Source organism: Chlorocebus sabaeus, chromosome 20 (genome assembly GCF_047675955.1).
Source record: "Chlorocebus sabaeus isolate Y175 chromosome 20, mChlSab1.0.hap1, whole genome shotgun sequence".
Taxonomy (NCBI): domain Eukaryota; kingdom Metazoa; phylum Chordata; class Mammalia; order Primates; family Cercopithecidae; genus Chlorocebus; species Chlorocebus sabaeus.
Genome location: NC_132923.1, coordinates 124,668,784 through 124,682,134, shown reverse-complemented (window position 1 = coordinate 124,682,134; position 13,351 = coordinate 124,668,784). Strand labels below are relative to the sequence as shown.

The 13,351-nt window shown below is 55.3% G+C and overlaps 1 protein-coding gene across 1 annotated transcript in view; it reads left to right on the top strand.

Moving 5' to 3' along the window:
- Nucleotides 1-10,419, top strand: part of TNFRSF8 (TNF receptor superfamily member 8) — a 39,296-nt gene extending 28,877 nt beyond the window's left edge. The window contains exons 10-12 of the mRNA XM_007980510.3: nt 2,195-2,220; nt 4,414-4,621; nt 8,477-10,419. Of these exons, the coding sequence (XP_007978701.3) occupies nt 2,195-2,220; nt 4,414-4,621; nt 8,477-8,721 (479 nt within the window). The 3' untranslated portion in view covers nt 8,722-10,419. The remainder of the gene's footprint in view (nt 1-2,194; nt 2,221-4,413; nt 4,622-8,476) is intronic.
- The last annotated feature ends 2,932 nt before the right edge of the window (nt 10,420-13,351 follow it).

Here is a 13,351-nt window from a genome sequence, read left to right as displayed (position 1 = left end):
ATTGTAAAGAATGCGCCTCGGCCGGACGTGGTGGCTCACGCCTGTAATCTTACCACTTTGGGAGGCCAAGGCGGGTGGATCATGAGGTTAAGTGAGGTCAAGAGATCGAGACCAGCCTGGCCAACATGGTGGAACCCCATGTGTACTAAAAATACAACAATTAGCCGGGCATGGTGGCGCGTGCCTGTAATCCCAGCTACTCGGGAGGCTGAGGCAGGAGAATCGCTTGAACCCAGGAGGCGGAGGTTGCAGTGTGCTGAGATCACACCACTACATTCCAGCCTAGGTGACAGAGTGAGACTGTGTCTCAAATAAATAAATACATACATACATACATAAAATAAAATTACCCCTGACTGGGCGTGGTGTGGCTCACGCCTGCCTGTAATCCCAGCACTTTGAGAAGCTGAGGCGGGCAGATCACCTGAGGTCAGGAGTTCAAGACCAACCTGGCCAACATGGTGAAACCCTGTTTCTACTAAAAATACAAAAATTAGCCGGGCGTGGTGGCACACGTCGGAAATCCCAGCTACTTGCGAGAATTGCTTAAACCTGGGAGGCAGAGGTTGTGGTGAGCTGAGATCACGCCACTGCACTCCAGCCTGGGTGACAGAGTAAGACCCTGTCTCAAAAAACGAAAAAAGTATCCCTCAGAGTGTTTCCCAAACTCACCTAGTGTCCACACAGCATGTTCAAATGGTCAGTCTTGTGTGTGCTTTATCCTACTTGTTGACTGAGCACTGGTGAACGTGTCTGCGAGGGCTCAGGGCTGGTGGCTCCCCAGAGCTGCTGAAATCAAAGATGTGTGTAGGAGGCGGCGTGGCTGGCATACGGGCATCTTGGTGGCAGATTTGTCTGGCCAGGGATGCATGCCTGACAACAGCATATTCCAGATCTCCATAGGTAGCATTCTCGGGAGTGGTTAAAGGCTGGGCATCCCTGGAGGATGGTCTGCTCTGGGAATTGACTCGTCCCAGGATGGACTAGATGCCCGGATGCCCTCTCACCTTTCTCAGATGGCCAGTGAGCCAAGGTTAAATGTTAAATGTCAATACGTGCTTGGGTGTGACTGGCCCCTGTTTAATATGGGAGACCAATGGGAGTGGAGGGTAGAGGTTTGAGATGAGAAGATAGAGGTTGTACCTCGAGAATCATTGCATCAGCACCTCCTGAGCCCACAAAAGGATGGGAATGAAGGAAATGAGATAACCCGAGAGCGGTTGTCCTCCTCAAAGGCTGCCACCTGGGTGCTTTCAGGCACATGAAAGAGAAAATCGAAGTCCAGCTGGAGTCAGGAAGGCTCCACAGCAGACTGGCTTCGGGCGTGTCCCAGGCAGGGTCCAGGTAGCATCTGCAGGATCCATCATCCTCTCTCCATCACCTGCTTGAGGTCCTCCATGTGGGTTTTGCCTGGTGTTCCAGGGAGTTCGGGGCTCTCCACCCCCTGGAGACAGCAAGGTGGGGGCAGCAGCCACAGACCAACCTCTGACCCAGTGGAAGCCTCCTGGGCTCCGGTTGGGCCTGTGCTTCTCATGAACCAATCCTTGCATGTATGCGGGGGTGGGGGTTGGGAGAGCAGTTCAGTGTGTTCATTGGTTTAGTCATTAGGAATGAGAGTGGCAGCCAGGTGTAGTGGCTCATGCCTATAATCCCAGCACTTTGCAAGACCGAGGCAGGCAGATCACTTGAGGTCAGGAGTTCGAGACCAGCCTGGCCAACATGGTGAAACCCCGTCTCTACTGAAAATACAAAAAAATTAGCCGGGGTTGGTGGCATGAGCCTGTAATGCCAGCTACTCGGGAGGCTGAGGCGTAAGAATCGCTTGAACCCAGGAGGCAGAGGTTGCATTGAGCCGAGATTGCACCACTGCACTCCAGCCTGGGCGACAGAGCGAGATTCCATCTCAGAAAAAAAAAAAAAAAAAAAGGAATGATAGTGGCCGGGGGAGAAAGGTGGTCCCCTGTCCTCCATCTGCCACTGGAGAAGTGAGCATTGGGAAGTGTCTCCTTGCCTTCGGCTGGGGTGGGTGCTGACTCTGAAACCCATCCGGGGCTCTCCAGACTGAGGACCTGACCCCTGGGCTGAGTTCAGCACCACCTGTGATCCAGGAGGACCATTTGCCAATAGATGGGGCAGGCAGGGCCGGGGGCTGCCAGACTCTCCTTGGTGAAGTTGCTGCTCTTGCTTTTTGCAGATTCCAGACCCAGGAGGAGCTCAACGGTAAGTACCCCTCCCTTGCCCCCACCTCAGCTTCGTGCCCCTAAATCTGACTCCTTCCCTAACAGATCTGAAGTTTTGAGAGCTGCTAGGGGAAGGGGGAAGGGAGAGGGAGGGGACGGAAGGGCCATTTCCCTCCCACAGTGCCCAGGGTGCAGGCCCCTGCTGCAAGTTCAGGCTGAGTCTGCCCCACGGCAGGGACCTCTGTGCACAGGGGCCTCGCCTGGGGCCTCAGCCAGGCCTTGGCTAAGGATGAATAGCCCCACCCTCACAGCAGCCTCCAACTCCTGGCTCAGCCTGCCGGGAATTTCCAGAAGGGCCTGCAGACAGTGGATTTGGTTTGGGCCACTTTTGGGTACCAGGTCTGGTCAGAAGGAAGACTGTGTTCATTTCCCCCTTTTCTCTACTCTTCCGTGAATCCCATCCTCCAAGCTAGATGACAGAGCAGGTGGCTGTGGTCCATTCCTTTTTTTTTTCATTTATCAATTCTTCCATTACTTTCTTTTAATTCAGGCATTCATACAGTAAGAAGGGTTTCTGTCCTTTCAGTTTTCAATATAATATACAGAACCATAATACTAGTTCAGTTTCAGATTATGGGGGATCACATTCGAATATGTTTGGATGTGACAAGTGGCTGTTACAATACTGAGAAATTTCATGAAAGAGGTATTCGACAATTTGTAAGGTAATCAAATATGTTTTTGCTGCGTAGGCCAACGCATTAATAGTAACTTGTTTTAAAATGCAGTCTTTTGGCCGGGCACCATGGCTCACACTTATAATCCCAGCATTTTGGGAGGCTGAGGTGGGCAGATCACCTGAGGTCAGGAGTTCGAGACCAGCCTGGCCAACATAGTGAAACTCCATCTCTACTAAAAGTACAAAAAGTATCTAGGTGTGGTGGCACACGCCTGTAGTCCCAGCTACTCGGGAGGCTGAGGCAGGAGAATTGCTTGAACCTGGGGGACAGAGGTTGCAGTGAGCTGAGATTGCACCACTACTCTCCAGCCTGGGTAACAGAGTGAGATTCTGTCTCAAAAAAAAGCAGTCTTTTAACCTTCATATTACTATAAAAGAGTATTCAAAATTATGTATTAATGTTGGTGCCATTTGCCATTAAAAGTAATGGCAAAAACATGATTACTTTTGCACCAATCTAAAAGATATGTTGTCTGTGCCTTGAGAATCCTTGCGTCAGCATGGGCATCCCTGCCTCCTCTGAATTACTCGAACTCACTCCATTTCGAAGGCATCAGGACATTTCATGAGGCCACTTCTTTACCCTTACCTGTAACAGTCAAAAACTAAACTGACACTTTCCTCATGACATAGCTGTTTTTAGAATGCATGAGTGTGATCATAAAAGACTATTTTCCAGGATATTGGGACTGGGGAGCCGGAGGAGCTGTTCCAGGAGGCGGGGAGCCTGGAGCTGGTACTTTCAGACTTTGGTGCTTATGAGTGTGGATTATGGACCAGATGCCAGGGTTCAAATCCCAGCTCAGATACTTACTGATGGTATAACCCTGGGCGAGTTACTTGACTCCTCTGTGCCTCGGTTTCCTCATCTGTAAAATGGGGAGGGGGCTGTTACCCACCTCATACGGTGGTTGTGAGGATTAACGTATGTCTTTAACATAGGTCTTTTTTTTTTTTTTTTTTTTTGAGGTGGAGTCTCGCTCTGTCGCCCAGGCGGGAGTGCAGTGGCCAGATCTCAGCTCACTGCAAGCTCCGCCTCCCGGATTTACGCCATTCTCCTGCCTCAGCCTCCCGAGTAGCTGGGACTACAGGCGCCCGCCACCTCGCTCGGCTAGTTTTTTGTATTTTTTAGTAGAGACGGGGTTTCACTGTGTTAGCCAGGATGGTCTCGATCTCCTGACCTCGTGATCCGCCCGTCTCGGCCTCCCAAAGTGCTGGGATTACAGGCTTGAGCCACCGCGCCCGGCCTAACATAGGTCTTTAGGACAGGGCCATGGACGTGGTGAGCACCCTGTGAGTTGCTGACTGTTACCCAGTTAAAAGCAACAGACTTCACCCAGAAAGCTGAGAAGCCCAGGGCAGCTCATGGCAGCTTTAAAGCAGAAAGGGAGACTCACTGGGGTCTGTAGAGATGACAGAAAAGGGGCCTCCCAATTCAGAGACTGGGGGGGACTTGGGGGATACCCTGCAGTAGCACGTGTTCCCCTCCCACAGCAGCTCGGGAGTGGTGAGTTTGTGACAAAACCCAGTGCGGAAGAGCTGGGGTTAATGAGCCGGCCACCGAAGGAGACCTGCTACAACGTGGGGGCAGCCTGCCCGGAGAGTGTGCCGCTGCGGGATGCCAGCTCGGCCGGGGGCCCCTCGTTCCCCAGGGACCTTCCTGAGCCCCGGGTGTCCACGGAGCACACCAATAACAGGATTGGTGAGTCAGCCTGTTTTGGGAGGTCCTCTGCAGCCCAGGGGCAGATGGGAGATGAGTACGGGGCCCTGGGCCCTGGAAGGGACCTGGAGACCCTGGAGCCGAAAGGGCCAGCAAAGGAGAGGCATAGATTCTTCACCCCAATTTAAGTTTCTGTAAGTAGGGACAGCAAGGGTACTTACCTCATAGGCCATTGCGCGAATTCATGAGCCAGTGCGCATGAGGTGCCTGCTGTCACTCATGTAAAAAATGAACGCCACCCCAGCCCCCAACACCAAGCGCCCGAGGGGACAGGAAGAAGATGTGCCAGTGGTCATAGGACCTGCCACTTGTCTGGCGCATTCCGGGCACTGTGCAGGCGCCATCTCTTCATCTCTGATTGTCTCACCACCTGCTTTGGATGGTGTCTTTCTCCCCATTTTACAGTTGGGGAAACTGTGGCTCAGAGGGAGAAGGGATTTTCCCCAACGCATGGCTACTAAGTGGCACAGCTGGGACTCGCCCCTGTGTCTGCTGGGCCCTGAAGCCTTTGGTTTGTCCATGTTACTACCCACCCTCTGCAGAAGCAGGAGGCCAGATGGGGCCCAGGTGTCCAGAGCTTTGCAATGGCAACTGCCACCAGCCTGGACAGACATCTGCTTTGGCCTCCTGTGGGCCTCCCTGCCTCCTCTCTTGCTTCTTGTCACCTTGGTACAACTAGGGCATTTTTCCCAGAATATATACCTGGCTGTATTGCACCCCTGCTGAAAAGCCTCCAGTGCCTTCCCATTCCCTGTGGGATGAATTCCAGCATTCTCATTCCAGCACTCAAGGCTGACAGTAAGTTGTAGCTCCCCCACCAGACTCACCTACCTTCTGACCCCACAGTCTGCCCCCTCCCTCGTGGCAGTCTCCCGAATTTACAGACCCCTGTCTCACGTCTGAGCTTCTCGGTGGGAGCTGCCCCCTCGCCTGAAACAGCCAACTCCACTTCCTTGAATCCAGTTAATTCTGCATTTCCTGGGGACCCTGCTTATTTGCCTCTTCCTCCAGGAAGCCTTCTGTGCCCTCTCCACTGTGCTATGCTCCCTGAGAACCCGGGCCTCCCCTACCCGGTGTCCTAGCACCCAGCGGTGTGAGTGCATGTTTATAACCTTCCTCCATCTCCACCTGGCTTTGTGCTCCCTGTGGGCAGGGCCTTGGTGGACCCCATCTCTGTCACCTCTGGAAGGGCAACTGGCACGGGGATGATACTGAAGAGTCATTTGTAATTGTCCTGTGCATTTCTATGGCAGACGGTGGTGGCCAGAACTCTTCAGGGCAGTTATCTTCTCTTTTTATTTTTTCAGCCTCCTGAGTAGCTGGGATTATGGGTGAGTGTCACCACGCCTGGCTAATTTTTTGTATTTTTAGTAGAGACGGGATTTCACTATGTTGGCCAGGCTGGTCTCGAACTCCTGGCCTCAAGGTGATCTGCTTGCCTTGGCCTTCCAAAGTACTGGGATTATAGGCATGAGCCACTGTGCCCGGCCTGGGCAGTTTTTTGTAACAAACTGAAACTTCTGAAATGGTAGCTTTTAGTAAGTTTTATTTGAAAAGTATGTATTTTGGGAAATACCATCAAAGGCTTCTTCAGAATTCCTAAGAAGTCCTGACTGGAACACCTGAGTGCAGTGCCTGCCATCCCAGGGGTGGGGTTCAGAGGGTGTTTGATGGGGAGGAGAAGGAAGTACTAGGCTCCCAGGCAGCTGGCTCAGGCGTGGGCTGCCCTCCTCTGGCATGGCCTGCAGGCCTTGCTAGTGAGTGGATTGGGGGGCCACCTCCGCCATGATGGGAAGGGCAGGCCTTGGAGGTTCTCTCAGGCACCCAAGACACAGGCACCTCCCTTGTCCTCCTGATGCCAGCCCAGGGGAGCGTTCTGCCTTCCCATCCAGTTCCCAGGAGGGGTCACACTGGGGTCATACATCATCCCTCTCCCCCTGGGAACCAAGCAAGAGAAGAACCCCTTTCCCCACAACTTCCTCACCTGCCCTCCCCACCTGGCCAAGATGAATTCCCTGGACTCTGGAGCTCTGGGGAGGGGGCAGGAAATCCATGCAGCCCTCAGAAGCCACTCCCACAGCCTAGGGGGTGGGCAGCCTGTGATGGGGGCAGAGCCAGAGCGGGGCAGACCGCTCGTGGCCGGATCTGAAATTCCCAGACCCTCTGTCACTTCTGAGCTCAGTGGGAGCTGCTTCCTCACCGGGAGCAGCCAATTCCACCGCCTTGAATCCAGTTAATTCCGGATATCCTGGGGACTCCTGCTCATTTCCCTGAGGAATGTGAGGGGACCAGCCTGTCCCCAGCTTTGGTTGCTTCTCCCTAATCCAGCACCCCCACCCTCACTTCCCTCCCACCTGACCCCACCCGCCTCTCATCTTCTCTGCCCATCCCCCTCTAGGCCTTCTCTCCCCTCCTGGGGTCTCCTTTCTCACCACCCCCAGCCCCCATCTTTTGCCCAGCCCTCTATAGGACTCCTAGGGCCGGGAGCCCACAGGCCTTGATGGAGGTGTGGGGAGTGCTGAGGCCCTGCTCTGTTTTGGGGTCTGTGGGGGTGCCCAGCCCACAGCCTGTCCCACACGCTGGGCCTTCTCCTCCTCTTGCTGCTGTTTGGCATACTTCTCTCTTTCCCGGGGTGTTCAAAACCAAAACAGAAGAGCCAGCGTCATGCAGGAGGGTTGAGGGTAAGGGCGACTCGAGAACCTTTTGGGGTTCCTGAATCCGAGGGGTATAACTGCATTACCCAGAGAGTCAGGGGTCCCTGCACACCCACCCCACCCCACCCCACCCCTCAAGTTCCCTCTTGAGCTTCCCCATTCTGGCCTCCAGAGTCCATTGCAAAACAGCCAGGAGCCAGCCCACCCTGAGCCAGACACCCTCCGCTGGGCAGAGGCCAGGCTTCCCCACTCCCCAGCTCCTTGGGCCACTGAACTCCCCTGAGCCTCTGTGTCCCCTCTATCAGAAGGTCATACCAGAAGCCCCCACATCAGACTGGCGAGGACCAGCCATCTGTCCAAGCTCCCACCGTATGCTCGCAGCGCAGCCACGCAGGCTGCAGGCAGGAGATCGGCTCTGGGCAGTAAGCCCTGAAATTCACGGCCTGAGCCAGACCGTCTCAATCATGGACTGCCAGAACCTACTGCGGGCGGGGGCTGGGGTTTCTGCAGGATGTGACCGGCTGGCTGAGTTTGCCCAGACCAAGGGGACTCTCAGGACACGGGACTTGCAGTACTAAAACCAGGAGTGTTCCCAGGCAAGCTGGACAAGTTGGTTACCCCAGGTTTGGGCTGCAGGCATGTGGATGGGAGCAGAAAGGGCCGCCAGGCGGAGTGGGCGTTTTTTTCAGGATTTCTCCTAACTACGTGGCAACCTTGGGCAGGTCCTTTAACGTCTCCAGGCTTCCGGTTCTTATCTGTAAATGGGAATCTTGATGGGGTCTGCCTTGCAGGAGGGCTGAGGACCCAGCAGCTGGGGTGTGGAAAGTGCTCGGCTCTGCTGTGCCTGCTTGTGCTCTGGTTACCCACGGCTTTGCCTGTTTTTGTCCACTGTTTACTTTCTCTCCCACCCTGTGCTCTTCTTCCCTACCCATCCCCAAAGAAGTGCTGAGAAAATCCTAAGTCCAAGTGGGCTGGTTCTTAACTCCTCAAGGCCCAGCTCCTAGTTGTTCTATTTCCTCTGAACCCCCAGGATGCCTGGAAGGTGTTCAGAGAGGCTGTGCCATCAGCCTGAGGCCACCCAGCAGTCCTGCCAGCACTGGGCCTCGGCCCCTTCTCTGCCTCTTTGCTCCCATCCTGGCTGGTGCTCCGGCCTCCCTTGTTCACCCATCCTTTTGCCTTGCAGAGAAAATCTACATCATGAAGGCCGACACTGTGATCGTGGGAACTGTGAAGGCTGAGCTGCCAGAGGGCCAGGGCCTGGCGGGGCCGGCGGAGCCCGAGTTGGAGGAGGAGCTGGAGGCGGACCATGCCCCCCACTACCCCGAGCAGGAGACAGAGCCGCCTCTGGGCAGCTGCAGTGATGTCATGCTGTCCGTGGAAGAGGAAGGGAAAGAAGACCCCTTGCCCACAGCTGCCTCTGGAAAGTGAGGCCTGGGCTGGGCTGGGGCTAGGAGGGCAGCAGGGTGGCCTCTGGGAGGCCAGGGTGGCACTGTTGGCACCAAGCTTGGGGGCAGAGGCCCATCTGGCCTGAACTGAGGTCCCAGCATCTAGTGATGGACCGGCCTGTCATTGCAGGGGGCTGGTGGTCTCTGCTTGTATCCCCCACTTAGCTGTCCCCTGACCCAGAGCCTAGGGGATCCGGGGCTTGCACAGAAGAGACAGTCCGAGGGGACTGGATCCCAGCAGTGATGTTGGTTGAGGCGGCAGACAGATGGCAGGATGGGCACTGCCGAGAACAGCATTGGCCCCAGAGCCCTGGGCATCAGACCCTCACCACCAGGCCCAGAGCCCACCGAGGGAGAGGCTGTGAGGCCGGCTCCCAGCGGCCCTGTAACCCTTCTCTCCTCTCTCCCTGGACCTCAGAGGTGACACCCATTGGGCCCTTCCGGCATGCCCCCAGTTACTGTAAATGTGGCCACGAGTGGGCATGGAGCCAGTGCCCGTGGTTGTTTCTCCTGAGTCAAAAGGGAAGTCAAGGGATGGGGTGTTGTCAGCTGGCACCGTCTCTGCTGCAGCAGCCACACTGTACTCTGCGCTGGCGTGGGGGCCCCTGCCTGGGCTGCAGGACCCTCCTGGTGCTGCCCACCTTCCCTGTCCTATAGCCCCTTGGTGGCCTAGGGCCCAGGATCAAGTCACTTATCTCTGAATGTCCCCACCAATCCCCACCACAGCAGGCGCCTCGGGTCCCAGATGTCTGCAGCCCTCTGCAGCTGCAGACCTCCCCTCACCAACCCAGAGAACCTGCTTTACTTTGCCCAGGGACTTCCTCCCCACGTGAACATGGGGAACGTCCGGCCTTGCCTGGGGTCCTTGACCACTCTCTGTGGGCCCCACCCGCTCTGTCCTGGGAAATGAAGAAGCATCTTCCTTAGATCTGCCCTGCTTGCAAATCCACTAGCACCGACCCCGCCAGCTGGTTCCGGCTCTGCACCCGCTGGGCACGGACGTCGAGAGGCACCACGGCCTCACCCAGGCATCTGCTTTACTCTGGACTATAGGAAACAAGACTGTTTCGAGGTTCCATCAGGATTTTGGGTGTTTGACATTTCACACTAAGGAGTAAAGCGGCCGTGACTTCCAGTCGGCTGGCCAGCCTGCTGGCTCCCCAGGGCCTTCAGACGTGTATGCAAATAAGTGATGGATGAGGATGAGTCTTGAAGTTGCGGGCAGCCTGGAGACTCGTGGACTTACCGCCTGGCGGCAGGCCCGGAAAAGCTGCTGTTTACTCATCGGCCAGCCACGTGCTCTCTGGAGGAAGTGGTAGTTTCTGAAACTGCTCAGATGTTTTGGGGAAAGTTGGAGAAGCCATGGCATTGCGAGAGATGGTTACACCAGAGCCTGGACATTGGCCAGAAGCTTAAGTGGGAAGACACTGTTTGTCCAGTGTTTGTGCAAGGATGGAGTGGGTGTCTCTGCATCACCCATAGCCGTGGCTGTAAGGCACACTGTAAGGCACACGCCTGCGAGGCAGGGCAGTCTGGCGCCCGTGATGGGAGGGATTGACATGTTTTAACAAAATAATGCACTTCCTCACCCAGTGGCCCTTCACACAACTTTTGAATCTCTAAAAATCTATAAAATCCTTAAAGAACTGTAAGGCTGAGGACATGATCATTGAAATTGAGAGTATATTATTAATAGAAACCCTGAGTATATTATTAATAGAACCTCTGGGAGTGTCCCCGCAGAGCAGGGATTCCCGCTGCACCCCCAGACACTACGGTGGCCAGTCTCTGGTGGATTGGATATTTCTGGGGCTGGGAGCCCACTTCCTGCTGGGGCAGCCCTTCTCATTGCTGGAAGATTTTCCTTATCACTCGAGGCGAATTCTTTCTCCGTGTAATTGCCACTCCCTGGTCCAAAGCCTGCCCTTTGAGGACACTCAGAATAAAGCCACTGTTGGCCGGGTGTCGTGGCTCACGCCTGTAATCCCAGCACTCTGGGAGGTCGAGGTGAGTGGATCACCTGAGGCCAGGAGTTCAAGACTAGCCTGGCCAACTTGGTAAAACCCCATCTCTACTAAATATATAAAAATTAGCCAGGTATGGTGGCAGGCACCTGTAATCCCAGCTACTCAGGAGGCTGAGGCAGGAGAATTGCTTGAACCTGGGAGGTGGAGGTTGGAGCAGTGAGCCGAGATCGTGCCACTGCACTCCAGCCAGGATGACAAGAGTGAGACTCCATCTCAAAAAAATAAATAAATAAAAATAAGGCCACTGTTGTCACAAGGCTCCCTTTAGGTATTTGTAGAAAGGTTTCTGGGCCTTCCCACAGCCTTCTTCCCTCTGGACTGGGCCGAGCAGCCCCATAGCTTTGGAGAAGGGAGTCTCCAAGGAACAGTGTGAGAGCCCAAGCCTTGGGAGGCAGAGGGAGGACTACAGGTATCTGGGAGCCTTGGGAGGAAGGGGAGGACCACAGGTATCTGGGAGCCTTGGGAGGCAAGGAGAGGACCACAGTATCTGGGAGTGTTGGACTTCTGTGTCTGAGCTGGAAGGACCCCAGCTTGCCTCCCTGGGCACAGCTCAGTGGCACTTTAGGGCCAGCCTCCACCCCAGGCAGCCAGCCTGAGGCCCCCTCTGACTGTGTCTCCTGTATGAGGTGGAGGAAACCTACAGCCGCGGACAGACCCTGCCCACCCCATCCCCAAGACTCCAGCCCACACCCAGACATCAGCCCAGCCACTGAACCAGCCAAAGCCTGCCTCGCACTCCGTCCACTGGGAACCAGGGTGGATTTTCCCACCCTGCCCAGTGATGAGCGGACCCCTTCTATTCTCTGGCTGTGCTCACATCCAGGTTGGCAGATAGACAGAGCTCCCTGCTACTCAAGGTAGCAATTCTCCAGGCTGTGACGACACCCCCACACACCTCTTCCTAAACATTTGTGATCAGAGAGGGACAGCAAGTGGTAAGTATCAGATGGAAGCTGTTGCCTTCAAAGAAAAGCCATTGTTTCCCAAGGCACTTTTGTAGGTAGTAAACCATTCTACCGTTCTTAGAATCTCCATGGCTTGGGTCAGTCCCTAACACAGAATGAGGGGACCTCCCTAGAGTGTCTTTCACTCCATCACGACCTCACCTTCCAACAAGGAGATGTTAAAGACCCAAGACTGGGTCTGGGTCATCTTTGTCCCATGGTCACCAGGCACTGATTGGTTGGGCTAAGTAGAAATGAAAACCTGTGTGGGGATGAGAGGCGGCTGTCCAGCCACAGTTCCCTGGTGCCTTCTCTCTCCCACCCACTTCCTTGATCCTCTGCAGTTGGGGGCAAGTGTGGGGTGCGAGGGACTTGGGCCAGAATGTGTGGAGACATCAGATTCACAGCCAGGGCTCAAGAGAAAAGCTTAGTCAAGGCGAGACTGTTCAGCTTCAAGGGGGGCTCCTCGGGCCGAAAGAGAAGCTGCTGAGGACACCTCAGGCCCCTGCACCCTCCACCAGGCCCCTCTGCCAGGCCTGTCCTCCTGAGCCAGCACCCCATGCTGGCCAAACACCCTGGAGCCCTTGCCTTTCTCTGCGCCAGGGGAGCAGGTGTTCAGTGCTGGGGCCATGGGTATGAGCCAGGTATAGGGCAGAGAGGCTGGCCTGCCATTCTCTGCAGCCTAGACACAGACAGCAAGCGTGCGGATGGTGATGGATGGCACTGCAGGGTCACACACAGGCTCGAATCCCAGCTCTGCCATTGATCAGTTGCACGAACTTGGCTATGTTCCATGATCTCTCTAAGACTCGGTGTTCTTGTCTGTGAAATGGGGGTGTCAGTCTCTACCTGATGGGGTCACGGGGCTTCCCTGACTTGCCGCTTGGTGTGTGGCTTGTGCTGAGTGGCAGGTTCTGTCCTTATTCCAGCCTGGTGGCCGCTTGCCAAGAGCGAGCCCTTCCTATGTCTGCAGAATTCGGCCCATCAAGGTTAATCAGAGCTTTCAGGCCATCCTGGGAACCTAGCCATCCTTGGGGCCAACTTGCCGTGGGAAGCCCCGCAGTGGGCAGGCCTACTTCTTGCTCTGTGGGCTACCCCAAGAACCTTTCAAATCACAGTCATAGGACTGGCTCATTATTCGATGTCTGTAACTCTGGGCATGTCGGCGAAGTGCTGCGGGTCCCTCCGGAGGGACATCTCACTGGTGGTTCTAGCACATTCCAGATTGCACCACATTGCTGTTCAAGGTCTTTCCTCAATTAAAGAGTGGCCTCCCTTCCTCCCTTCCTTCCACAAACACCTCTGATGAGCCCGGCCCAAGTCAAGTCTAGCTGCCGAGAACTCGTGGGACATAGACTTGCTCTCGTGGGTCCTGTGTCTGGTGGACGGGACAGACGGTGGCGTCATCAAATCAGTACACAAGGTCATTCCAGAGTCAGCTCACACTGTGAACCACAAGAAGCCCGAGCCAGGTACTGTGGCAGAGTTGGAGGGGAGGGTCACCTCTAGCTAGGTGGTCAGGGCAAGCCTCTTTGAGAAGGTGCCCTTCGAACCCGCGTGAGTGATGTCCCCACCTGATGTGAGGAGGGAAGGCCTGGGGACATGGAGGGCCTGGTGGGCCATTGTAATTAGGTCCCTAGAT